General features: G+C 48.6%; 1 protein-coding gene across 2 annotated transcripts; it reads left to right on the top strand.

Moving 5' to 3' along the window:
• Window positions 1-24: 24 nt before the first annotated feature.
• On the top strand, window positions 25-23,095 carry ACOX1 (acyl-CoA oxidase 1). 2 transcript variants are annotated; one of them, XM_045835647.1, is made up of 14 exons: window positions 25-179; window positions 430-589; window positions 13,343-13,500; window positions 15,342-15,449; window positions 16,565-16,684; window positions 16,833-16,948; window positions 17,583-17,752; window positions 19,243-19,405; window positions 19,827-20,017; window positions 20,284-20,463; window positions 20,592-20,697; window positions 20,844-20,987; window positions 21,498-21,704; window positions 22,528-23,095. In XM_045835647.1, the coding sequence occupies exons 1-14, from the start codon at window positions 71-73 to the stop codon at window positions 22,576-22,578; spliced, it is 1,983 nt and encodes a 660-aa protein (XP_045691603.1). In that variant the 5' UTR covers window positions 25-70; the 3' UTR covers window positions 22,579-23,095. The 2 variants fall into 2 exon arrangements, with proteins under 2 accessions (XP_045691603.1, XP_045691602.1); XM_045835646.1 differs by lacking the exon at window positions 13,343-13,500 and adding an exon at window positions 5,953-6,113.
• Window positions 23,096-27,535: the final 4,440 nt, after the last annotated feature.

Raw genomic sequence — 27,535 nt, 5'->3', positions numbered from 1 at the left:
TCGGCACTCCGGCTACGGACACCCTTCGTCGCCTCCGTCTCGTCCTCCGCCGCCTCCGCTGGCCGTCACGATGAATCCGGACCTGCGCCGGGAGCGGGCCGCCGCCAGTTTCAACCCCGATCTGCTCACGCACATCCTGGACGGCGGTGCGCAGAACACCCGGCGCCGCCGAGAGATCGGTGAGGGCGGCGGCAGGGCCTCCCTCCTTCCCGCAGCCAGGCTCCCTGGATGCGCAGCCTGCGGCTGCTGTAGGGCATAGGCCTTAGGCTGTGGCCCAGCTTTCGGGGCGCAGCGATCCCCAATTCTGGGGGTGTTCTCTGAGGGGGGTGGGGGTGCCCGTCTGGAGCGGGGACCCGTGCTGTGATTCAGGGAGGCGTAACCGAGACCAGAATTTCCGTCTTCCTCTCTGTGCCCTTTAATCGCCTCCAGAGAACCTGATTCTGAACGACCCCGACTTCCAGCACGAGGACTTGAACTTCCTCACGCGCAGCCAGCGGTTCGAGGTGGCTGTCAAGAAGAGTGCCACCTTGGTGAAGAAGATCAGGGAGTTCGGCATCTCAGACCCCGACGAGATCATGTGGTTTAAAAAGTGCGTATGCCCAAGCGTAGACGACCTTTTTTTTTTATCGGTGGTCCAAGCTCCAACTTGAAATCCGCGGTGTGCAGTGTTATCGTGCTTGGCTGGCACTCGAGGTCTCCAGCCGGCACGTTTTCATGCCCCTTGAAAGTTACGTGTATGGAAAGTAACGTTCACTGTTGTATGCACGTAAGCCCTTTAGCGGGATGACACTGCAGCATGCTGGCAATGGGTTGGAGACCTTGCGATTTTCATTCTGAAGGACCGTACAGGTTTTCCGGCCAGGCATCTCAACTCGGGGTGATTTAAATTCAGAATGCCTTTGCTCTGTGCAGGAAGGCAGCCTGCTACATTTAGAAGCGGAATTCAGGAGGAGTTTTCAAAATGTAAATATTTAAGGGTTTTGGATCAATAACGTTTCGGTACGATGGCGTAGATCTTGAGTTTTAGAGAAGGGAGCATAGGGGACGGACGAAGAAGAACGTTCGTTAGTGGACTCTCAGAATGGGCAGGAAGTGTTCTAAGAACGCGGCATTGTCCAATCCGGCGGCGGCAGAGTTTTCGGGGCCCTCCAGTGCCCGTGAGACCCGGGAAGACATCCCACCGGCCCCGTGCCGGGGAGTGCTTCCTTTTTTCAGGCCATCTGTTATTTTTGTTGCTGTTGGGTCTTGGGTTTTGTTTTTTTTTTTGACATTTTTATTTTGTATTAACTTTATTGCGGTGACATTGGTTAATGGGATCATATAGGTTTCAACTATACAGTCCTGTTTTTGTATTTTATTTTATTTTATTTTATTTACTTCATTTTATTTTTTCCATCACCATTTATCCTCCCTCTGCTTTCCCCCTGACTCTCCCCCACAGTCACCACAGCAGCCTCGTTTCTTTTTTTTTTTCCTCTAATTTTATTTTAATCGTTGTTCAAGAACAGTTTTCTGACCTTTAGTCAGCAGTCTCGTGTCTTAATTGGAAGAAGACGCCCTTAGTTTGGGCCTTTATCTAAATAAACATTTTTTTAAAGATTTTATTTATTTATTTTTAGAGAGGGAAGGGAGGGAGATAGAGAGAGAGAAACATCAATGTGCGGTTGCTGGGGGTCATGGCCTGCAACCCAGGCATGTGCCCTGGCTGGGAATCGAACCTGCAATGCTTTGGTTCGCAGCCCGCACTCAGTCCACTGAGCTACGCCAGCCAGGGCTTAAATAAACATTTTTTTAGAACTCCAGTATTTTCATTAATAAAGATTAAATGATACGCATTGTGTATACTCAAGAGCCAAGAAAAAAAATGGAACACATTAGAAGTTCTGCCTTTATGTAGCGATGGTCCCCCTCCCAAACTGCTACTGCCTCTAGTGCCTTCGGTTTCTGGTAATTTCAGCTTTACCTGGTTATCGTTGTCAAGATGAAAGAATTTACTTTGGCCCTTAGCACGACCCTCTGCATTCCCTTCCATTCTAGTTATAAAAATCCAGTTAATTTATTTTTGGTAGCCCAAATCAGAGTACTTAATAACTTCCAAACTTTTAAAAAGATTTTATTGCTTTATTTTTATAGAGAGGAGAAGGGAAGGAGAAAGAGAGGGAGAGAAATATCAATGTGTGGTTGCCTCTTGTGTGTCCCTACTGGGGACCCGGCCCGCAACCCAGGCATGTGCTTCAGCTGGGAATCAAACTGGCGACCCTTTGGTTCACAGTCCACGCTCACTCCACTGAGCTACCAGCTCTTTTTTTTTTTTTTTTTAAAGTTTGTAACTCGTGGCTGTGGGAATATGGAAGTAGAGCAGCAATTTTTAATATTTTTCTTCTCATGGCACACGTAAACTAATTACTAAAATTCAGCAGCACGCCAAAAAAAACTTATATTTTGTCGATCTAACAAAAAAAAGGTATAATTTTAAGTCATTCATACCAGATAGCTGTTACTGTGTTGGCTTTTTTTTTTTTATTATTTGACAGTCTAAGGGAAAAGAGGTCAGTGACCCCTGACTAAACAATTGCATAAATATTGCATGTTTTAAAAATTCTTTCTGTGGACCTGTTGAAAATGGCTGAGGTTGAGCAACTCCTGGATTAATGTCTCTGAGTAATCCCAGTTGGGTTTGCAAACCTTAAAATTACTAGTAAGATTTTATTCCTAAAAATGATTCAAAAAGGGATTTATTTTGTTTTGCTTTTAACATGGTTGATGCAATGTCGTTCAGAGTTGGTTAGCAGATGTCATTATCTGTGGGGGGGGGGGTGACCAGGCTCATTCGAAGTCACAAGGAAATAGAACAAAGTCCTTTACGGGGGTCAAAGTTGAGTGGACACCAGCCAGTTGTTTCATAAGGTAGACCTTCAATACCCGCTTTGACATCCTTCCAATATCTGTGGAACAGGACAGGGAGATGGACTTCGGTTAAGAGAAGGGCATGGAAGGTAACCTTGGCAATGTATGAGTGCCATCAAGCCTAAGCCTCCTGTCAGTGGAAGCTCCCGCCCGTGTTTCATAGACATTAAGAAAGTTAACTAGGGCATAGCCTAAATGATGAGGTACATCAGATTTCTTAAATGCTAACATTGGGGTGGGGACGTGCTAGACGTGGTAGAAAACAGTCATTTTTCTCTGTCTGAGGATCTTGAGCATTTGCTGGTCTCTTGAACATCCATTTCTCCCATCCAAACACAGCTCTCTCGTGAGAGGGTTTTTTTTTTTTTTTAAAGATTTTATTTATTTATTTTCAGAGAGGGAAGGGAGGGAGACAGAGAGAGAGAGAGAAACATCAATGTGCGGTTGCTGGGGGTCATGGCCTGCAACCCAGGAATGTACCCTGGCTGGGAATCGAACCTGCGATGCTTTGGTTCGCAGCCCGCACTCAATCCACTGAGCTACGCCAGCCAGGGCGTGAGAGGGTTTTGAAGTTGACTAAATACTAGTAAAGTACTTTGAAATTTCTCAACTTGAGCAACAAAAGAACTTTTCAGTCCTTGAAGAAAAAAAAAGAAGACCTTGCTGTTGAGAAAACATAAAAGTTATTTTCCTGATCTCCTTTCCTGTAATTTTGTCTGTTAATTAATATTGTTTCCTATTGAAAAAACTAAATGTTCTTGAGACTAATTTAAAAAATTTTTTCTTCAAGATTTTATTTATTTATTTTTAGAGAGACAGAAGGGAGGGAGAAAGGGGAGGCAAGAAACATCAGTGTGTAGTTGCCTCTCATGTGCTCCCCACTGGGGACCTGGCCTGCACCCCAGGCATGTGCTCTGACTGGGAATCGAACCGGCAGCCCTTTGGTTTGAAGGCTGGTGCTCAATCCACCGAGCCACACCAGCCAGGGTTCATTTAAAATTCTAATGAGAACCAGCCCTTCTTAGGCCTTTAAAGCCAGTTTCTTGCAGAGTGTCTTCAGGAAGGATAAAACGTAACTTAGAAACAAGCGCTCCGACTTTGTTCTTGAGTGGATTTTCAAGTGGCCTCAAAACGAAATCTCAGTTTGTTCTGAAGAGCGTAAACATTGGGCCGTCTTTCCTTTGTGTCACATCTTTTCCCCTCCCCGGGTCCTCGAGTTACCTTGTGCCCGTGTCACCTCATAAACCCAGAGCCTCGGCTCCCTCGTGGAAGTCGGGGTGTCTTCCGTTTCCACCACGTTTAGCGCCTGCATGCCTGCTTGTATTTCTCGGAAACTCCTGTAGGCCCGTTACCTCTTTTGGTGAGATGGGGGTATGGGGGGGTGCCGTGGCGCCTCTGAGAAGGACTCCTGTGCTCAGCTGCTCCTTGGGCGCGGGCCCCCCTTCGGGGGGGGCCGGGGTGGTGTGTTTTGGGAAGTACGGTGCTGTGCTGCAGGGCGGCCGCAGCCAAGAGCCGCTCGCCCGAGTTACTGGGGAAGCAGCTCACCTCTCCTGATCACTCACGCTCCTCCTCCCCCTCCCGGCACTCAGTTTCAGCGAACACCTGATGCTGCTGTCAAAACCCTAGAACTTCGGCGGTGGCTGGCCAGCCGTTCCGTGGGTGTTCGGGGCAGTCCTGGCGCTGCTGAAAGGCGGCCTGCCACCCTAAGCAAACGTGGGGGGGCGATTTCAGAGCCCCGGCGAACGTGAATTGGCAGCGTACCCCCTCTGTCCTTGCATTATCCACGCTCTGCTTGGTGTGCAGACCCGGATACACTGTGGGGGGGCCCGCCCCCTCTTCTTCATCCCTTGAGAGCCCACGGGCATCCCTTACGTTGTACCTCACGCCCTTCGACGGGTGGGTGGATGGAACAGAGTGGACCCCTGTGTATCTACCGTGCAGCACAGCCACCAAGGCTGCCCGCGTCCTTTCTGTTTTGACTATTTCCCAAATTCTGTTTTAGTAGAAGAAAATAGTTGAAGACTGAATGTCCCAATGATTAGAGTTCCCTAACGCAGAGGGATGGTGTAGAGACCATCGGCGGTAAATGGGCAACGCGGTCACGCTGCCTCCGACCCCTCTGTGCTCCGGCCTGGCACACCCATTTGCCGCCTGGGGGCCGGCCTCGGTCGCCCAGGAAAAACCGTTTCTATTCTTCCTGCCCTTGTTTGCATTTGTGATATTTTATTATGTGTCTTTAAAAGAACTCTGTTTTTAAAATAGACACCATACAGGAAAAATTAACAAATTATTATTTTTAAAAGATTTTATTTATTTATTTTTAGAGAGGGAAGGGAGGGAGAAAGAGAGAGAGAGAACTATCAATGTGCGGTTGCTGGGGGCCGTGTCCTGCAACCCAGGTATGTGGCCTGACTGGGAATCGAACCCGCAACACTTTGGTTCACAGCCCGCGCTCAATCCACTGAGCTACGCCAGCCAGGGCTTACAAATTATTTTGATTTTTTAACTGAATGTATTGGGGTGACTTGGGTTAATAAAATTATGTAGGGTTCAGGTGTACAGTTCTATGAGACACTGTCTGCACATTGTGTGGTGTGCTCACCACCCCAATCACGTCTCCTTCCTGTATTATTCTTTAGGAGCTCTTGCTAACAGAGCTACAAACAGGTGTTCTATGGAATTCTTTTGACTTTTTTAAAACAAAACCTGAAAATAAAGCAAAAAATAAAGACACACTCCAAAAAAAAAAAAATCTAACCAACAAAACCAAAAGCAAAAAGGTGTTTTTAGGCTAAAATGAAAGTAGAATTTGCTTCCTGGAAAAAGTACAGACTTAAAGACGAGTTCTGGCCCCGAAGTGACAAGGGGCAGATTCTGCTGCTGGCTTCTGAAGTGGTGAAATGGTCCAGTGTACATTTAATTTCACAGGAGAGGGGCTTGAGTTTCCCTAACCTCCGTCCTGAAGGCCCCGTCGCCCGGCAGGAGGGGGCGGTAGAGCGCAGTGTCCGGAGTGAGGCTGAGACCCTTCTCTTTTCTCTCCTGTAGCGTCCGTAAGATCAATTTTGTGGAACCCGTGTCCGTCCATTTCTCCATGTTTATTCCCACCTTGCTGAATCAGGCCACCCGTGCTCAGCAGGAGAAATGGCTGGCTCCCGCCCGAGGATTCGAGATAATTGGCACCTACGCCCAGACGGAGCTGGGCCACGGTTAGTCCACACCCGGCGGTCGTGGGTCACCCCCCTCAGGACTTCCATGAACAGACGACTCCTGGCGTTGGATTTTTTTTTTCCTGCTGCTGCACATTTAAGAATTTATTTTTTTTTAATTGTTCAATCTTAGAATTCAGCTCCTTGTCCCGCGCAGCAGCGCCCCGTCAATGGGTCCCAGACTCTGGCCTGAAATGTGTTTTCTTGTTACCTGCCTTTGCTCCCATACGCCCATTTTGAAATGTGCCAAAGTGCCCCGTTGTGCTTGTGTCAAATTATGAGTCTTTTTTGGCAATTCCTGAGAGAATTGACGCCTCTGCATCCGGTGATGCCTCTGCTTCCGTGAAGTTAGCAGTGGGTTTTGATGGAGGCAGAGGGTGCGAGTGGTTCGCTGTCTTACCCTTTCTTTGCCCACCAGTGGGCTTATAAGGTGGTTCGGGAAAAGTTACGATTCTCTTTGTTTCCTTTCTACATCTTCTCTGTACACGTCCGTGGACTTTGCGTTACAAATACTTCTTGGTTAAATTGTTCCTACAAAAGCCTGGCTACTTGAAAAGTTTGCGTCCGGTCTCGATGTGAAGTAAGTTTGTTTTCGTGGACGAGGCCATCGGCGGGTTTGTGTGTCTTGCATTCCTGCTGCTCAGTCTCAGTCCTAATTATGTGGCTTCTGTTATGTAGATAGAGGAGAGGAAAGTAAGGGAAACGGGGAAGGATGCAGGGATCGGGAAAGTTCCGTTTTTGTGTTCGATTTGGTGCATTTTGATTTGTGGCTTGGTTTAAGGAAATGCCTTTCGTCGTAACCCCTGGCGGGGCTGCAGACTCTGGCTTGCGGTGTTCTGAACACCTCGTCGAACACCCAGGACCGGAGCTGCAGGGCAGTGTTGCAATGACGAGCCTGAAGGAAAGAGTCCCCAGAGAAGGAAAATCACATTTACACAGTCTTTCTGTCTGGGAGGAGGGCGGCCGCCGGGGTGGGAGGGAAGAGAGAGAGAGAATGTCTTGAAATAGCTTTGGGGTTCTGAGTGGGTCTGGTGTGTGTCTCTCATTGGCATAATCTTTCTGCCCCTCTTTGTAAAGTACGTTCAAAATATATGTATTTGCCCTAAGTTTTGAAGGAAGAAAGGGAGAGGTAGAGACGTGACCTTCACTGGCTTGCGGAGTCCAGAACTTGGACTGAAGGTCCTGGGTTGCTCTGGGCGAGTTTGCATGTTGGAGCTGTCTTTCCCCGTTGCTTCTGGTTTTTGGATATTTTCTGGTGTTTGAGCCAACTTTGTCTGAATTTCTACAGTTTACTTTAGAGCAGAGATTTTCAACCGGTGTGCCACAGGAATATTTAAAACACGTAACACCTGCCAAGTCATGGACATTGACCTCTTTCCCCTTCAATTGTCCAAAAACAAACAAACAACAACAATCACCACCGACACAATAACCCTCCAGTGTGAATGAATTAAAAATATACCTGGGGGGAGGAGGGTGTCGGGGATTAATGGTAATGGGAAACAATACAACAAAGATTAAATGAAAATAAAAATATAACTATTTTTTGTCAAGTCAGCAAAAAATACATTTTTTCGGTGTGCCGAGGCACCTCAGTAATGAGTGTGCGTGCGCCGTGGGGTGGGAGGGTGGAGGTCGCAGCTTCAGAGAACAGCGTGGCCAGGCGGGGTCTCGTTTTCCGCTGGAACCTCGCCAGCGCGTTGCCGTGGGTTCTGCGTCCTCCGCGGCCGTTCCCTCCCGGGGAAGCGGTCAGTTTGTCAGAGAGTGCCCCCGTGTGCCAGCGCAGCCCTGGACAGAGGACATAGAACGTCCTAAACGTCGCAGGGGCCGGCAGTAGAGCAGCTGGTTCAGGATGAAGGTTGGACTATTTAAATTCTGAGCCTTTGGAAGTTATTTTATTATCTAAAGTGTTCTCACAGCATTGGCTGTAACTTTGAATCAGGGATTCTTTTTTTCCCTAAAAGTCTGTTTTTTTTTTTTAATTTTCTTATTGTTTATTGATTTGTTTTTCCATTAATGTGTGCATTCATTGGTTGGTTCTTGTATGTGGCCTGACTGGACGTCGAACCCGCAACCTTGGCGTTTTGGGAGGAAGCTTTAACCGACTGAGCTCCGCGCCAGGGCAAGGCTGGGACTCTTGCCTCTGGGTAGCCCCTGAGCAGCAAAGGGACTCTGTAGTGCTTGCTCATGCTCATTCCAGGATCCTCAGGAATCCTCAGATCCCGTCACTGCCTCTGGATTGTCTCCCGTCCTCTCAGCGCACCTGTCCGCATGGGCGTGCACATTCTGACACCTGGTGTGTGGGTCTGTGAGCCTTAATCAGAGGCCAAGGTCAGGGCCCAGGAAGGCGCCCTGTCCCTGGGGTTGGCTGTTGAAGGGACAGCCGAGAGCGTGGTCCAGCGTTAGTCATCCTGCCCCAGGCCACAAAGCAGGTAGTAAGCGTGTGTGGTCTTTACAGACCTGTGATCATTCCGAGTTTTGGTCACTTGGTGGTTCTTCCCATGTGTGTTGTTACTGATGTTATTAACATTAAGGAAAATGGAGCTTATACAGTACATAGTGATCGTCTTTGAAGGCGGCGCAGTATCTTTGCAAATTCCCATCACTAATATGCAAATATGAAATAAAGCACCTTCCTTCCTCTGAAACTTGAAAAATGGTGAACTTGACTTCGGAAGTCGCTGATCTTCCTGCCCCTGTAGCCTCACTGCGCCGTCTCCTGCTCCCCTACTTTTCCGGGGTGAGCCTCTTTGCTGTTGTCGGGGTTCCCGTGAGACCTGCTCCCAGTATCCGGGCTACTCTGATTTCCCCACTCTTATAAATAACAATATCAACTTCTTACAAAAACTGTGTTCTGCCCTGGCTGGCGCAGCTCGGTGGATTGAGCGCGGGCTGTGAACCAAAGCGTCGCAGGTTCGATTCCCAGTCAGGGCACATGCCTGGGTTGAAGGCCACGACCCCCAGCAACCACACATTGATGTTTCTCTCTCTTTCTCTCTCTCTCTTTCTCCCTCCCTTCCCTCTCTAAAAATAAATAAATAAAATCTTTTTTAAAAAATTAAAAGAAAAACAACCGTGTTCTCTAGGGTTATGTCTTTAGAATGTCTCAGAAAGGAATTAGTGCATGGAAGGAAATGAACATCTTATAGCTTGCGTTGCATAGTTCAAGGCTTTTCCTGAAACACAGACCCAGCTTCTAACATATTCAGCGACTGTTAGCATACACGCATTTCCATGGCCCCATGCACGTGGTTACTCTAATTTGGTTTTGCTACGGTAGTACTGTCTAAGAGTTAAGAGTTTTAATTTTCCAATGCTAGCAAGCCTGGATATTATTGCATGTTTTGGTTTACTATCTGCATCTTGTATAAAACTGGAAAATCTTGTAAAATTAGTTTTTTTCCTTTGAGTGCTGATTAAATGGAATATGAATGTTGATCATATATGATTATGTTTTATCCTTCCAATTTTTTTATTGGCTTCTGTTTCTTTAAACATTTTGGTTGTATGTATTTAACACATCCTTCTCTGAGTAGGTGTAAGTTTTCTGTTTCCTACCAGTTCTGTTTGACACATGTTTCAATGCCTTGACTTGTGTGTGCTGCAGAGTGATGAATGAATCCCATACTGTTTTTATGTTTCTTAACGATTAGCCTATTTTCCATTCTTATGTTCTTTCTAGCTCCCCGTGGAGTGTTATAATAGTTTCCATTTATTTCTGGAATCTTAAATATATTGCAATGATTTGTTTCTTCCTTTGGCTTTCTCCTATCATCATAAACTTGGGCTCATTGTTACTTAGTAAGATCTGATAAGATCTGATAAGTAAGATTTACAATCTGATAGGAGAAGCCTACTATTGTGACATTTCAAGATACAAGTATTTGGTTTTCTTGCATACTTATTCTTCCAGACGAGTTCTGATCTCAGTTTGTCAGGTCGTAAAATATACTCTACAGGAATTTAGAATCCATATTCCATTAAATCCTTTTGTTTTCTTGGGAAGTATTAACTTTATGGTCCTTTCAGCCAAGAATTAGCTATTTCTTTCCTGTATTCTTTTATTTATCCTACTAGGTATATATTTTTTCCTAATTAAATCTTTAACATCCTGTTACTTAACACATTTTAAATCTAGGGTCTGGCACAAGTAATGCCCCTTTTTTATTAAATAAAATCCTTTATTACGAAATCATAAGCATGTAATTCTGTGGCATAACAATATCACACTCAAGCCCACCATAGGACATTTTAGGTGAAGCTTTCAGATTCAGATTGCTGTCCACCTCGTGCGAGACCCTCGCACACCCTACCGACCACACTCAGGCAAGCCTTACTGCTGCTGGACCCTGCTTTTGTAAAACTCCTCGGTGGGGTTTCTACCTGAAGGGGCTTTAATGCATAAGAATGCAGTGATGATTTTTTTCTTAACAGCTTACAGCTTTTCTAAAATCAGGTGTTCGTGATGGCTTTACTTTTGTTTCTTCCTTTCTCATCCATCACTAACCGAATCACGTCTGCGGCATTGACGGGCAGCCTCTGCGGCCCCGCGCCACCCAGAAAGCAAGCCCGGGGAGGCCTTCGGTGCCGTGGTTTGGGAAGAATTCACTCTAGCTCTTCCCCAAGTAACATGCTGGTGCTTTGTCATTGTAAAATCAATTAATACTAATGTAGAATCTTTTTTTAAGATTTATTTTTAGAGAGAGGTAAAGGGAGGGAGAAAGACAGGGAGAGAAACATCAATGTGTGGTTGCCTCTCACGTGGCGCCCCCTCCTGGGGACCTGGCCTGTAACAAGGCATGTGCCCTGACTGGGAATCCAACCAGCGACCCTTTGTTTGCAGGCCAGCACTCAGTCCACTGAGCCACACCAGCCAGGGCATAATATAGAATCTTTACATAACTAACTTGTTACAACAAATGTTTAAGTCAAAAAATTATCTAGGTCGCTTTCTCCTTGTGACATATCTAAATTCCATCCACTTCTGAATAATCTTAGTCACAGAGACGTTTTTCTCCTGAAAACATTCTTCAGTCTCAAAACAGTTTCTGACTGTAGTGGTTTCACCTCTGCCCTACTGCGTGTATTGTGCGGTCGACCCCTGGTACTATTCCCTAGGGCCACACACTGCCGCCGCGCCTCCCGCGTGTCTGATGGCTGTGTCCAGTGGCCTTCCCGTCACCGGGCGCCACGTCGGTTTCTAGTAATGCGGATTATCGGTGCTGGACGTGGCTGGGCGGGCCCAGGCCGCAGTTTTCAGTCCTAGTTCAACGAGTTTTCTCTCTTTTCGGGTCCTAGGTGTACATTTCTTTTTCACCCTAGTTACCATCCTTTTAAAAATGGGACCATTGGCATTCCCAAGTGTGAGTGAAAGGCACTCTGTTGTCCCACAAATGTATTTTGCTTTAACTTTGTATTCTGACATGATCACAGATTCGTAGGAAGTTGCAGCAGTAGCCTGGAGCCGTGCCCTGGACCTTTCATCCAGTTTCCGCCCGTGGTCCCGACGGACCGGCGCTTCCCGGGGCAGCCCGGGTCTGGCAGGTCTCTGCTGTCCTCGGCCCAGTGGCAGCAGATGAGGCGATGTGACCAGGCGACGAATCTTTTTTTCTTTCTTTCTTTTTTTTTTTTTTTTTAGAGAGAGAGAGACAAACATCAATTTGTTGTACTTATTTATGCACTCATGACTTGATTCTTGTGTGTGCCCTGATGGCGGGGGTGGGGGAGAAGCTGGGAGGGGACCTACAACGTTGGCGTGGTGGGACAATGCTCTAACCACCTGAGCTACCCGGCCAGGGCTGGGCGGTCAAGTTCTTGTCCTTCTTTTGCCATGGTCTTACTGTCTTGCAGGCATCTAACTCATCTCAGTCTTGATTTCTTTGTAAAATAAGTCAGTTGCACATTCTTTGTTTTGTTTTGTTTTGTTTTGTTTTTTAATGTGATTGGTGATTGGCTAGCTGAGAGCACAGCCCCCCAGCTGGAAGACAGGCTGGGTTGGCCTTTGACTGAGCAGTGGGCCTTCCTCATGTTCTTCCTCACCTCATACGGGACAGATGGGAAGATCTTGAAACAAGTGTTTCTAAGAGTAATTGAAGAGTAAGAGTAATGTAGAGTTGATTGACTTAAAGCTGCAAGCTCAATAGAATACAAGTGACATAAAAAATACAAGGGCAGCCCTGGCTGCTGGTGTGGCTCGGTGGATTGAGTGCAGGCCTGTGAGCCAAAGGGTTGCTGGTTCGATTCCCACTCGGGGCACATGCCTGGGTTGCAGGCCAGGTCCTTGGTTGGGGGCATTTGAGGGAGGCAACCACACATTGATATTTCCCCCCCTCTCTTTCTCCTTCCCTCCCCCTCTCTCTAAAAATAAATAAAATATTCTAAAAAATAAAAGATAAAAAAATACAAGGGCATATAGAAGGCATGCAAATCTATTTCCTATTAAAGACACTCACACAGAAGTCTAAGGCACCTGCAGATTTTAAATAGGACAGAATGATTTTAGAAAGTGGAATTAAAGTGACTACTAAGATGCTTATTATCATTAGTGACAAGTCCAATAAGTTGTAATGGAGAGCTTGTTAGGCATAAATCTATGATTTGTAGTTACTGTGGTCTTCACTAGAAATTGCATGTCTTTTTAATTTCTAAAATGTATTGGGGTGAAGAGCACTGTCAGTTTTTGTATTAAGTTGTCCCAAAGGCACGTGACTAGATATTTATGATGAGCCGGAATGAAATGGCCAGAGTTCGTGGAGGAAGGTGGGTCCGGGCCGGACGTCCGCGGCCGGAAGAGGTCCCAGCCAGCTCCTGTGCCCTGTCTCGGCCGCTGGTCGCAGGGAAGTGTTGTTCAGCCGAAATTCTGCATTCCCTGCAGCCTCTTTAGATTTTCATTTCCTTTGATTTCGTGGCAAGCCTGGAACCCTCTGCCTTGCTCGCATGGTTTTTGGCTGCACGGGCTTCGGAATCGGCAGCCCCGCTCTGCCAAACTGGATTGTTTTAGAGATGAGGAGTGTGCGACAATACTCTGTGCCCGCTCAAAAACAAAAACAAAACAAAACGGAAAAGGCTGAGAAGTATAAAGTAATACAGAAAGGGTCAGTGCTCCCGTATGTGGTAAAGTCAACCCAGGTAACCCGTCCTTACAGAGGTTTGTGGGTTTTTTTTCTTCCCTTGCTCTGTCTGTCCACACTGCTGATCTCTCACGCCCTGCCTTTGGTATTCCTTCGAAGCTTTGTGCACCGAGGGCCGTCGCCTCTGGATCTCCACTTGGGCATGTTCCTGCCCACCCTGCTCCACCAGGCGACTCCGGAACAGCAGGAGCGCTTCTTCATGCCCGCCTGGAACTTGGAGATCATTGGCACTTACGCCCAGACAGAGATGGGTCATGGTACGGTGCATTCGGTCTGCCTTCTGGGTCGGGCGGGGCGCTGCGGGCTTACTTAGCACGCACGGAGCGCCCGCCGCGGGTTCGCGAGGGCAGTGCCGCGAGCCGCGCGTGAGCTGTTTAAATGCGGCTTCTCTGCGGAAGCCAGGTTCCTCAACACGCAAGTCTTGGCAGAAACGTTGCTTTGGTCAGTGAAAACGAAAGGTTCCGTTATCGAGATACATGCTGATTTTAAAAAACAAATCGCTTCCCCTTCAGAAGGTCAAGTACAAGCGAGGCCTTACTAAGTGGCTTTCCGAGCGCCCGAGGTTGCGTAGAACGTGCGTGCGTACGGAACCCGACCCCATCCTTTTCCTTCGTCACCCTCTGAGTACCCTCCCTGCTGATCCGTTAGGGAACTTGCAGCAGTTGCAGGAGAAATACAGATTCACAGTCTGTGTGCTCTTTGATTTGCTGGTGGGAAATGAGGGGCTTATTGGGCCACAATACGCTGCATTTTATACCTGGAAGTGATTCTGTGCCCGAGTCAGTCAAGGCAGTCAAGCTCTGCAGGTGGCTCAGCCGGAGTTCAGGAAGGGGAGCTGAGCCGCGCCCGCAGGCCGTGGGCCCCCATCTGTGTGCACCACCTTTTCTCTTCCCGCCCCCCTCCTGCCCTCCTCGGCCTGTTCCGAATTCGTGTCTGTGCCTGCCATTCACCTGCTTTGGCCCCTCCTTTTCTCCCCGGAAGTTTCAGGTCAGCTGGTCTAATGGGTATTTGCCATTCGCTCCTTCCCTCTCTGGGCCTTCATCCTCATTTCACAGCTGCTTTGGCTTTTAGCTCTGGTGCTGAACAGTGCTCTACAGGGTTTTCAAGACTCAGTGGAATGCCATTTTAAATGCTTCGTCTGTGCATTTAAAAACATTCTGTCATAATCTGTTCTGGGAACGGTGTCTTGTTTTCTTAAAAAACTGCTTCTTTTGTGAAAGGAGTCTAAGTGTCTGTTTCCTGGACTCCCACCTGGGGCAGGTTGTTGGTTACACTTGAATGGGCCTGGTCTGTTTCCACCTGGTTTCAGAGCTTGAGTGTTCAGTGGGATCTGTGTTGGAATTTAAAACACGACTCCCCGCCCCTCTTCGATAAACACCCACCAGCCTGGACAAAGTCACCGTTCCAGGTCTTTTCCCCTGCCGTAGTCACACCTTTTTAAGATCTTGTTTTCCCTTCTGGCAACCAATCTGCAATAAATTCTCCGTTTACAAGGCCTTTCCCTGGAGTTTCCCCCGTCACACGCTGTCTTATTCTTGTCGTGGGTGTGGCAGACACAATCGGAGGGGTTCAAATTGGCATGCTCACAACTTAGGGACGGTTTAAAAGGGCAGTTAACGTTCCTGCGAAATTCGTGTCCTGTGATCTTGTGAAACTGTGATTCTAAGTTGCCGTCCCATGTTCTTTTGCTTGATCTAAGTAAATATTACCTGACATAAGGACAGGAAATTATGGATCTTAGTTCAGCCATTTGTGGCTCATCTAAAAACATTTCACTGTTGTCAGATTGTGTTATTCTGTGAGACGTTGGACCTTTAGGCAGGGGTGTCAAACCTCTTTTCACTGGGGGCCACGTCAGCCTCACGGTGGCCCTCAAAGGGCCGAATGTAATTTCAGCTCCTTAACGGTTAAGGAGTAGTGACATGTATACAGTCCTAAAATTATTCGGCCCTTTGAAGGCCACCAAGAGGCTGATGGGGTCCCCGGTGCAAATGAGTTTGACACCCCTGCCTTAAAGAACTGGACAGGCGCCTTTACCCCCTGTACCTACTTTCTCCCATAGTCTATTTCCTGAAGTAAATGTAATTCATTTCCTTAGGAACTCATCTTCGAGGCTTGGAAACCACAGCCACGTACGACCCTGAAACCCAGGAGTTTATCCTCAATAGCCCGACTGTGACCTCCATCAAGTGGTGGCCTGGTGGACGTAAGTGAATCTTCTTCCCGTTTTGGATTGTTGCAGATTCATTATAAGATCACGTTTAGGATGTGGAGCTCATGTGAGAATATGATTTTACAGGGGTTAAACCGTTCTAAGCTATTCGGCGTCTCACGGTCCCTCGTGGTCCGTGTTCCGGGTATTGGTACGTTTGACAAGGCGCAGAAGGACAGCGGTCTCCCTCGCTTTCCTTGGTTTTCGTCCGCACGTTTCTGTGTCTTAGCAAGTTCCCACTGTCGCCATCTAAAGTAACTGTATTCCCTGTTAGGTCAGTCATTTCCATACTGAAAATGCTTGAGTTATTTTCAAATTTTTATTGTGAGAGTAAGTTTGACACGGAACTTATTTAATATCTTGCCTCCTGAGTCATTGTCTTAGGGTTTATATTTTGGATGATGTTAGTTAGCGCTTGAAGGAGTTTGCTACTCACATTGTGTATTTTAATTGCACCATTACGTCTTCATGAGAAAAAACTAGCGTGCTCAGAGAAGACAGGTGTTTCTGGGTGTACTGACCCAAATCTCCCCGAGCAGCTCCGGCGCACAGACCCCTCCGCGGCGGTGGGCACGTGCTCCCCTCTGCCGCCCAGCATGGGGCCGCTGGCCGTGCACACCTGCTGAGTGCTGGAAGTGTAGCTAGCTGACCAGGGAATCTTTTAGTTAATTATAATTAATTTAAATGTAAATAGCCCCATGTGGCTTGTCGCTACTGTTTTTGGAAAGCACCCCCTTAAGGAAGTGATGTTCTTATGGCTACCCTGTAACTATGTTCTGTAAATGAATAGGGAAGAAAGCAGAGCTGTCTTTTCAAACGGGTGGCTGCCGAATCAGCCTGCGGCACACCTGGAACGTACCGGTATCTGGGTAGTTACCCCATCAGGATCGCTCCACCCACAGCCCACGAGTTTCAGTACCTGCCCGCTCAGGTGGACTCGCTCCTGGAAGCAGGGCGTGGCGCTGCCCTGAGACCGGCTCTCCACGCGCCCTTTACGGGTGGAGGCCCGTGTTCTGGTTCACGGACGTTCTTCCCCCTTCTTTCGCTCCTGTCCTTTGAACACGGAGGATGGTTGCTCACTTCTCTCTCTCGTTTCTTCGACGCTGCAGTTGGCAAGACTTCAAATCATGCGATAGTGCTTGCCCAGCTCTACACCAAGGGGAAGTGCTATGGATTGCATGCCTTCATTGTGCCCCTTCGAGAAATCGGGACCCACAAGCCTCTGCCAGGTTAGAATCGTCCCGATGACATTGGGGAGAAAACTGAAACCCAGCGCTTTTCTCCTGCGAAACACACCACACACAACTGAAGGGGAGTGGGGACAGCTGGGGGTTCCTGAGCGTAAACGCCTGGTGGCTTTCCTTTCTGCTGAGGTAGGCATCACCGTTGGCGACATTGGCCCCAAATTTGGCTATGACGAGATGGATAATGGCTACCTGAAGATGGACCATTACCGAATCCCCAGGGAAAACATGCTGATGAAGTACGCCCAGGTATGTCAGCACACGGGCGGGGGCAGGGGTGTCCAGCTCGGGGGTTGCTGAGGCTGCTGGTACCCCCGGGGTCAGGAGGGTCTGTCTCTGGAAGGTCATAGCGTAGTTTTACCTCTGATGCTTCTTTTACGATGAAACTGGAGGCCGTTGGCGGGAACAGAGAGCACAGTCTAGTCTGCCAGACCGGCCCCCTCACACTCCAGGGCGCGTCAGAGTCGCCTGGAGGGTTGGCTGACACCCAGATTTCTTGGCCCTCAGTTTCTAATTGAATAGGTCAGTGTGGGAACTGAGATTTTTTTTTTTTTAAGATTTTATTTATTTACTTTTAGAGAGGGGAAGGGAGGGAGAAACACAGATCGGCTGCCTCCCGTCCACGCCCCGACTGGGGGCCACACCTGCCACGCAGGCATGTGCCCTGGTCTGGAATTGAACCAGCGACCTTTTGCTTTGCGGGATGATGCCCAACGCACCGAGCCACGCCGGTCAAGGCAGGACTGAGGTTCTATATTTCCGACGAGTTCCGGGGCAAAACCAGTGCTGCTGCTCTGGCGACCACACTCTGAGAGCCACTGGCCTGAACGGTGTCGCGGGTTTCACGGAAGGAAGAAGCATCAGTCCCGTGTCCTTTCTCCAGGTGAAGCCTGATGGCACCTACGTGAAACCCGTGAGCAACAAGCTGACCTACGGGACCATGGTGTTTGTTAGGTCCTTCCTCGTGGGGGAGTCTGCTCGCGCCCTGGCCAAGGCGTGTACCATCGCCATCCGCTACAGCGCCGTGCGGCGCCAGTCTGAAATCAAGCCCAGGTGAGGGTGGGGTCTGCGGTGGGCGCATTACTGGAGACCCGGCTTGGCGCCCACTCAAATATCAATTGCCCAGACACGGCGTAGGGAAGACGCACTGGCTGCAGAGTCAGCTAAGGTGGCAGTGTGCTGGGTCTGCTGCTTAGAACCTAGGCTTCCTTTTCATAGGTGGAAAGGTGAGAATGCCACCTTCTTATTTTCAACCTTCTAAGAACACAGTAATATTATTTGAGCTCTATACGTGAAATGTTCAAAACATTGCAACTACAAATTGGGCACGGTAAAAGTAACGTTAAACTTATTTTTTAAAGAAGTACGTGTCTATCTTTTTACCTTTTCTTTTTAAAGGTTTTGTTTGTTTGTTAGTGGGGAAGGGAAGGAGAAAGGGAGAAACATCAATATGTGAGAGAAATGTCGATCGGTTGCTTCTTGCACACCACCAAACTGGGGAATGGCCTGCAACCCAGGCGTGTGCCCTGACTGGGAATCGAACAGGTGACATCTCAGTCCTCCAGGCCAGTGCTCGATCCACGGAGTCACAGAAGCCAGGGCAATGACATTAAACTTGATTCCCTGTTGTGTTCGTGCCCGCAGTTCATTCCTACTACTGCCTCTCACTTGGGCGTGACTCCCTGATAACGTTTTTACTCTTTTTGTTTTGTTTTGTTTTTAAAGCCTTAACTGGGGATCGAACCCACAACCTTGGTGTATCAGGATGACATTCTAACCAACTGAGCTACCCAGCCAGGGCAACCCTTTTTCTCTTAAAGAAGGAGTAAAGACATTGACAAGAGCAGATCTTAGTCTTTAGATATTTAACTTTATGCATTGGGTCTTCTCCATAATGGTAGTAAAAATATATAAATAGTGTATTCAGCCATCTAGCTAGTGGGTTAGATATTTTTAACATTGCCTTCTGCCCTGGCTAGTGTGGCTCAGTAAATTGAGCGCCAGTCTGTGAACTGAAAGGTCACCGGTTCAATTCCCAGTCAGGGCACGTGCCTGGGTTGTGGGCCAGGTCCCCCGTTCAGGGCGTGCGAGAGGCAACCTATGTTTCTCTCCTCCCCTCCCTCTAAAAATAAATAAGTAAAATCTTTAAATAAAAAAAAAACAAACATTATCTTCTTCCTATAAAGTTAACTAACGTTGATTTTCTAAGTAATTGCCACAAAATAGAGTTTCCTTAGTCACACTGGAAAGACAAAGACAGATATGAACTTCGCAGCTAGAAACGTCTGTCCACCCGAGACAGCTTGGTGAGGTGGTTAAAAGCATCTTCTGCAGCCAGGTAGCCTCGCTGGGGACCGAGGATCTGCCCCTCGCTGGCTGCATGAGTGCCGGCAGGGTCTTGGAGGATTGAATGAGTTAATATGTCAACGTGCGCAGACTAGACCCTGGCACAGAGTGAGTTCTGTTCCTGTGTTTAATTTTCTTTTTCTTTTCTCTCTCTCTCTCTCTTTGTGTGTGTGTGTGTGTGTGTGTGTATCCGTTAGTGAACCAGAGCCACAGATTCTGGATTTCCAGACCCAGCAGTACAAACTCTTCCCACTGCTGGCCACCGCCTACGCCTTGCACTTCGTGGGCGCGTACATGAAGGAGACCTACCATCGGATCAACGAAGACATCGGCCACGGCGACCTGAGCGAGCTGCCCGAGGTACGCCTGGGGCCCCGGTGCCCTGCGGGCGCCCTGCTCTTTCGCGCCTGCCTGCAGGTGGTGCCCAGAGGGAACGACACCCTGGGGCTTCTTGAACAGCCTCTGTAGTCTGGGTCTCAAAGACCCGGAGATTTTTCCGATTGAAAGTGGACTAGGTACGAGGGCGAGTGCGTTTTGTCTTCAAGTTGCAGAGGCGCTGTGCCGTGTGGGTCGTCTGTTAATCCAGGGAGCACCAGGGTGGCTCCTTGCCAAGGAGGCTGGTTCAGTGGGGTGTGTGCGGTGGCCGTGCTGCTGCCGTTAGGTGCGTGGCCGGCGGTTTCGAGAGTGCGCGCCGCACCGGCGGAGGGGTCCGGGTTCCCCGTGGTGACGCGGCCTGTCGGCGCGCAGGCGCCCTGACCACCCGGGCTCCCCGTCCCCCCAGCTTCACGCGCTCACCGCCGGGCTGAAGGCCTTCACCAGCTGGACCGCGAACGCCGCCATCGAGGCCTGTCGGATGGCCTGCGGCGGGCACGGCTACTCGCACTGCAGCGGGCTCCCCAACATTTACGTCACCTTCACCCCGACCTGCACCTTCGAGGGGGAGAACACCGTCATGATGCTGCAGACGGCCAGGTGAGGGTCTCGGTTCGGGATTGCCGTTACCTGTTGGTGAGACTGTTCGAGCCCTTCGCCTCGGCTCCTGTCGCCGCGTCTCCTCTGCACGTGACGCTCGTTCCTAAAGACGCCGTCTCGCCTCCTGCCGTGACCCACTGTTGCACCCTGTGATCCGGCGAGCGAGGGTGGGACGTCTGTCATCACCGAAAGCCTTTTGGAGATGGCTGTATTTCCTTTTTACAAGAAGCTGAGTTACTGAGAGCACGTGTACCCATGGTTTTTAGGTTCCTGATGAAAAGTTACGAGCAGGTGCAGTCGGGGAAGCTGGTGTGTGGCATGGTGTCCTACCTGAACGACCTGCCCAGCCAGCGCATCCAGCCACAGCAGGTGGCAGTCTGGCCAGCCTCGGCGGACATCAGCAGCCCCGACGGCCTCACGGAGGTGTACAAGCTCCGTGCAGCCAGGTGAGCTCCCCCCGGGGCTGGAGCGGCCGCCGCGGGGGGCCTCGGGCGCGGGCCTGCTGGTGGAAGAGGGAGGCGTGAGCCCCACTGCGCATTTCCTCCCGGCTTCAGCTTTCTTTCTCCGCTAACAGGTTAGTGGAAATCGCTGCGAAAAACCTTCAGACTGAAGTGAGTCGCAGAGAAAGCAAGGAAGTGGCCTGGAACCTGACCTCCATCGACCTCGTGCGAGCAAGTGAGGTCGGTAGCCGGCCCTAGCCGTCTCCCTGTCTGCACGCCACCCGCCGCCGCCCGCCCTCGATTTGGGGGGCGGGGGGCAGAAACCCTGTCGCTGCACGGAGGATCTTTGTCAAAGGTCTCACGTTCTGCTGCTTTCTCTCCTCCAGGCCCATTGCCATTACGTGGTAGTTAAGCTCTTTACAGAGCAGCTCCTCAAAATCCAAGATAAATCCCTCCAGACTGTCTTAAGGAATTTGTGTCTCTTGTATTCCCTGTATGGAATCAGCCAGAAAGCAGGCGATTTTCTTCAGGTCAGTGTTTTCCTAAGTTGAAGTTTTGTTTTTTTGGTAGAAAAATAATCGGTCTGCTTTACAAGTGCGCCTGCGTGTAATCTGTCTGTCTGTCTAGGTACAGGGGTGGTTTGCAGTTGTAGTAGGTTTATAGCTGTTTGTATGGAAAACAGGGGTACGGGTTATGAGGAATTAGCTTTCTTTTTTTTTAATAAAGTAAATTCTTTTTTTTTTTTACATTTTATTTATTTTTATTTTTAGAGAGGGAAGGGAGGGAGAGAGAGAGAGAGATAGAAACATCAATGTGCGGTTGCTGGGGGTCATGGCCTGCAACCCAGGCATGTGCCCTGGCTGGGAATCATCGAACCTGCGACACTTTGGTTCGCAGCCTGCGCTCCATCCACTGAGCTACGCCAGCCAGGGCTCGGAATTAGCTTTCTTTATTCGAATGTCACAGCACGCCTGTGAGCCGAGTCGCGCCCACGCCTGCGCAGACGTGCGTGCATCCTTTGCTTGTCTCGCTTCTTCCAGGAGAGCATCCTGACAGACGCTCAGGTCACCCAGGTGCACCAGCGCATCAGGGAGCTGCTGACCGTCATCCGCCCGGATGCTGTTGCTTTGGTCGATGCGTTTGATTTCCAGGACGTGTCGCTGGGCTCCGTGCTCGGCCGCTATGATGGGAATGTGTATGAGAACTTGTTCGAGTGGGCCAAGTCCTCCCCGCTGAACAAAACAGAGGTAGAGAACAATGCCTTTTCTTTTACCTTTTAAAGTCTCGATTAGGATACTAAGACAGGAAGGACCTCTGAGCATGGTCTGGCTGTGAAAGCTCGCCTCAGCCGGTCCCTCAGTTCAGGCGGTGGGCGCACAAGGGGCCTGGGGCGTTCCCTCCGTGAGCAGGTGCTTCATTTCCGGGACTGGTGGCGGGCTGGCATGTTCTACAGAGGCACACTCAGGACGCCGAGGCGCAGCTCCATGAGCCCGTCTCAGGCTTCAGCGCCTGTCCGCAGCCCCACCCACCCTCTCCTCCCGAGGGTTATTTTGAAACAAATCCAGGATCATCTTATCCATGGACATTTCAGTATGTATCTCTAAAAGATAAGGGCTCTTTTTAGAAGCATAACTACAATGCCATTCTCAGACCTACACACATTAATAATTCTTTTTTTTTTTTTAATTTATTTATTTTTAGGGAGGGAAGGGGGGAGAGAGAGAGAGAGAGAGAGAGAGAGAGAGAGAGAGAGAAACATCAACATGTGGTTGCTGGGGGTCGTGCCCTGCAACCCAGGCATGTGCCCTGACTGGGAATCGAACCTTCGATGCTTTGGTTCGCAGCCCGCGCTCAACCCACTGAGCTACGCCAGCTAGGGCAGTAATTCTTTAATATCATGAACTACTCCATGTCCAGATTTTCCCAGTTGGCTCAGTTCAATGTTTTCACCTCTTCGATTTCTTTGGATGAGCATCTAGGAAGGGTCCTGATAATTTCTTGGTTGACAGGATGCTCTTCTGCACCGCGAGCTCCGTGCCACTCACTACTGCCTCTCCCCCTCCCCCGCAGGTCCACGAGTCCTACTATAAGTACCTGAAGCCGCTGCAGTCCAAGCTGTGACGCCCAGCGGCGAGGTCGCCCCGCTCCGGGGAGCAGCCGTGTCCCCCTCTCGCCCGCCTGTCACACGGATCTGCGCAGGATCTGTATCGAATCAGAACTGTCGGGCAGATGATTGATTGGCCCTTTTCCTCTTTATAAATGAAGAAAAAAAATGAACAGTTTTCGGAGATTAAATGAAAAAACGAATGTGTTATAAGTGCAATTACCATTGAAAGAGGCCTGTTAAGCATTCAGAAAAAAAACTGAAATGTAGTGTGTCTTCCCCTTGCTACTCTGCTGGTCCCAGTGGGCCGTAACTTTTGATAATTTGTAGAATTTAACTACTAAGTAGTTAATGTTTTCACATATTAATTGCTAATCACTGGATATATGTGTCTTTAAGCAAAGGTATTTTTAAAGCGGGGTAGAACCCTTCTAAGCTTTCTGCTGAATGCGCTACTGCCCCCACCCGGGCCCTGGCTTGAAAGCAGGACTGAAGAAAGTGGATTGGGGGAAATAAACTAATCAGGAAATTGGGCGTGCGTGATTTGTGCTTGACACACTGCCTGCCTGCTTGCCCCTGGTCCCGGACGTAGTGTTTCCACTTGTTCACAGTAGCTTTTCTCCAGCACGAGGATTTCTTCAGCAAGATCACCGTCCTGTGTGACTGGGTATTAATCTTCCACCCAGAGGATCCTTAAATTGTCCCAGTAGTAGTAGTAGTAGTAACACTGCAACTCCCTTCGTCCCCAGCTTCTTGGGGAGAGGTAGGCAGCAAAGTTAGGAAAACACAGGACGTCCCATAACCGACGGGACTTCAGTCCGTGGTGTTGGATCCCCCCTCCCTCTACCTTAACCTCCTGAAAGGGGCTCTGACGAAAGGAGGCCAGAGTCACAGCTCCTCCCAGGGAGAGGACGTGCAGGGGGGCTCACAGGTGCACTCGCTGTGACTAGTGTCCCTATTGATGGCCCAGGACAACCTGGACTGCATATCGGAGTTCTGTCATTTTGGCCCAAACCGTTAAAGTGCTTGGAGGTGACAGGGCCTGGCGTGAAAAGAGTAGGAGACGCACTCAGGTTACTCACTCTCACACCCGGGGGGGCAGCGCAGGAAGATCGCTTGCAAACCACGCGTTCTGATTTTTGGATCGGAAAATACAGTTGAAACTAAACGGAAGTTCCGTAGACTCTACTATATATCTGGCTTTATTTTCAGTATGTTCTGGGAGCTTTATCTGAATTGCTAAACTGTCCCTTCGACTGAAATCTAGTGTACACAATCATCCTGTATTTAAAGGGTAAATGTACCTCTTCACGAAGTTGATTCTTAAAATCAGTGTAAAACAGCACGTCCTTGATTTCTTTTTTAACCTGTTACCTGCACCTGTGACATCTGCCTCATGAAGCGCGTTTTTCTGGAGTCAGTCTTGTGAGCACAGTGTCATTCAGTGGAAATGTACTTCCTATCTGTGGACAGACATACGATCTGTCCCAGTGGGACTGGTAACATGAGGATTTTAACTCCAGCAGAAAGACTCTCTGTTGACACAAGCCTTAATCTTTCCACCAGGAGAATAAATTGGTAATTGTGTGAAGGTTGAAGTAAAACACTGTGTTAACCTCATTGGGGTATATATCTTAATGGTAGTTCAGGTTCTGGGAAATAGTACATTTAAATTGCTTAACAATGATCTGTTAAATGTAGAACTGTTTCCAAATTAGTCTTTAAATACCTTACAGATGAATATCTAATCAGGATCTGAGGGTGTTTGAAATGATATGAATCTAACAAAAAACTAAATTTGATATTCGATACTATTTTTTATTAATACTGAAGTGTTTTGTCTTGAACTTCATTTGCTGTAATCAAAGAATAAAGATGTAGGAAAAGCTCAGCAGTTTGTACGATCGAGGGAAAACCCACAATGAGATATCACTGCTCACCTGTGGGAACAGCCATCGTTAATAAATCAACATCGAGTGCTGGCGGGCGTGCAGACCAGTGCTGGCGCTGTGGGAAACTGGCTGGACTCTCCTCGGAAGGCTAAAAACGGAACTGCCCTTTGACCCGGCAATTCCACTGCTGGGAATATACCCTGAGTCCTGAATCACCAGAAGAAAAACCTATGCACCCCAATGTTCACAGCAACACAATTGACAATAGCTTAAGTGCTAGAAACAGCCTCAGGGCCCACCTGTAAATGAGTGGATCAAAAAACCCTGGTACACTTACACGATGGAATACTATGCAGCAGAAAGAAGGAGCTCCTGCCTTTTTCAACAGCGTGGATGGAACCGGACACTTACGCGAAGTGAAATAAGCCCGTTGGTGAAAGACAAGTACAGGGTGACCGCACCTCAAACTGGAATTTAATAAAACAAGAAAAACGGAACCAGACACGTGGAAACGAGGAACAGACGGACAGCTGGGGGAGGGAGGAGGGGACAGTGGAAGGAAGGGGAAGGGACTAGACAAAGAACATGCGTGAGTGACGCGTGCGTGGATGTGGACGACGGGATTGACCGGGAGAGAGGGGTGGGCTGGGTGGAGGGGGGCAAAGGGGAAAAAACGAACAATGGTAATAAAATAAACAATAAGAAAATAAAGTAGAAAAAAGGGAAGGAGTGTACCACATCAACCTAAATTCAAATTATGAAGAATTTGAAGACCGGTTTCTTCGGTTTGGGTGTCACTAAGGGCGGAAATAGGAGGGAGGGAGACCTGCCCGAACCCCCAGCACCGACGCCTGGTGGAACTGGGTCGCCGTCCCAGAGCCGCGAGTGCTCTGGCTGGTGCAGGAGAACTTGGTGACCGCCGAAAAGGAAGCAGCAGATTAGCTGGCCCTCCCTAAGAAGCCAACCTTTGCCGTAGGTAAATTAGGTTTTGTTGGATTCTTCTGGGAGCTGTTTCCAAAGAATACAAGGATAAATTTCAACCTAGTCTCCAAAATGACGATAAAGACTGAGCGGAATTAATGAGATTTTTCTATTACATGATACTGAGATGAGCCTTTTAAAAAAAAAAAGTACTCTGAACAGTACTCAAAGTGGGGAATTTGAGGTTTGTTAGGGGTACTTTCTCTATTTTATGCTCTGTTACATACGTGCTGAGGTGTTTGAACTGGAGTCACCTCCAAACGCTCTTGGTCCCGAAGCCTTGGGGTCCTTCCTGCTCTGGTCTTTAGAACAAACACTGCGCAAGTGTCTGTTTATTTCCGAACACTTGAATTGCAACATTAACTCTGTTAACACGCTTTCTGAGAACTCACTGCCTGTCATTTTTTCAGAATTTATGTACGTGGAGGCATTTTGTAATTCCTGAAGTTAGCATGTTAGCTCTTAATCCTTGGCTCTTTTTTTTTTTTTTCAACGGTTCAAGTTCACGATCCTAGAGTTCTCTACGAGTGCTGCTTAGTCCCACCTCCCCGTTTCTGAGTTCTTTCCTTTCTGTCTTACTAAGTAGGAAGAGAATAGATGCAGGTGGATTGTAACAGATGCTGATCTTGCTACACATGCGGAAGACAGGCCTGGAGTTACAGGTCGTCTTCCAGCAGCAGCTGCTTCTGCAGCTGGAGAGAGGACCGGAGCCGGGAAATGGATTATCCTCCTGAGACCTGGACTCTTGTTCATTCTCCTGACTCAGATACAGGCTTTGATCGTTTTCATGGAAAATGCAGAGACCATCCCAGCTAATTGAGCATGTATTGCTCCGTTCTTGCAGGATTAGACCAAGTCATATGTCAATGACTAAAATGATTTTTCATTTTGAAATGTTGGAAGTGGAGTTTTGCCTTTAGTTGTACATACTTACTGAAATTTTCAGTAACTATTCCTGTGGTCCATGATGGTAAACATAGAAACATAAAAGGAACTTTTGGACCTTAGTTACCAGATGTTAGCTGTTGCAGAGCCGCAAATTCCTAGATTCCGGGGTGGGGTGAGGGGGCGGGTTGTCCTTTCGATTTTGCCTTGAATTTCAGTGAGCCATTCATTATCTCCGGAGGATCATGGTAAATTGGAAGTGATTTTACAAACTCTGAACCCAAATAAGTTGTTTTTGCTACAATGCTGTTGACTGTTTCATAGATTAGGTAACAAATCTGTGACCTGCCTTCCACACAATATTCAGATTGCTGACTACTACGTTGTAAACACCATCTTATTCACAATTGCTGTGCATTCAAGGGTAGGTAGGACTTGTATCCTTTGGAGTGTGCACTTATTTTGCTGCCTTTTCTTCTGTTACTGTTGTGGTTTGAGTTTGGTTCCTACCTGACCAGATGCAGTTAGGTGCATGGCTACTCACCCCTGGCTGGACTTGTCAGCGGGGCCGGGAGTGCCGAGAGGGTGTAGGGGTCCAGGGCGAGTCTCTCGGGGTTAGATGGTGGTGACCAGGCATCACTGCTTGGCTTGCAGTTAAGCCAAACCACTAACCCTGTTTTCCTTTGCAAAATTGAAAGACCCTTAATCAAACCTGTACTTAACACAAAAATGTGTTATGTCTTTCTATTGGTGATGGTGTTGGGTTTCATGCTGGCTTTGATTTTTCTTCATTGAACAGGAAGGTTACAGCCACTTCTCTAAGCTTTGGAATGTGGGATAAATACGTAATTATGGTTTGACGTGTACATCTTTCAATCTTAACACATTCCTCACACTCTCCCCGTCACGAGTCAGCCCTCAGAAGAGTGCTCAGCCTTGGAGTCGTGGCCTCCAAGGAATGGCAGGAGGAAGAAGGCTCGCACACACCTGGGAGCCAGAAAGACTCCTCTTCAACAAGGGGCGTTTTCGCGGCTCCTAGCAACGCGCGGAGCCGCAAATCAAGGCCGGGTCTCGACTAACGGCCGCGCTGCGGGGAACCCTGGGAAGTGTAGTTTATTTTGGCGTTTCCTGCTCCCATTGGCTCCGGCAGGTGAGCGGGACGCGGACTACAACTCCCAGGATGCATAGCGCTTCGCCTCTCCTCGGGGGCCGGGTG

The sequence above is a fragment of the Phyllostomus hastatus genome, unplaced genomic scaffold, assembly GCF_019186645.2.
Source record: "Phyllostomus hastatus isolate PE091 unplaced genomic scaffold, TTU_PhHast_1.1 phas_contig_210, whole genome shotgun sequence".
NCBI classification, from domain to species: domain Eukaryota; kingdom Metazoa; phylum Chordata; class Mammalia; order Chiroptera; family Phyllostomidae; genus Phyllostomus; species Phyllostomus hastatus.
Note: the sequence above shows the minus strand (reverse complement) of the source record. Positions and strands in the feature narration are given on the sequence as shown.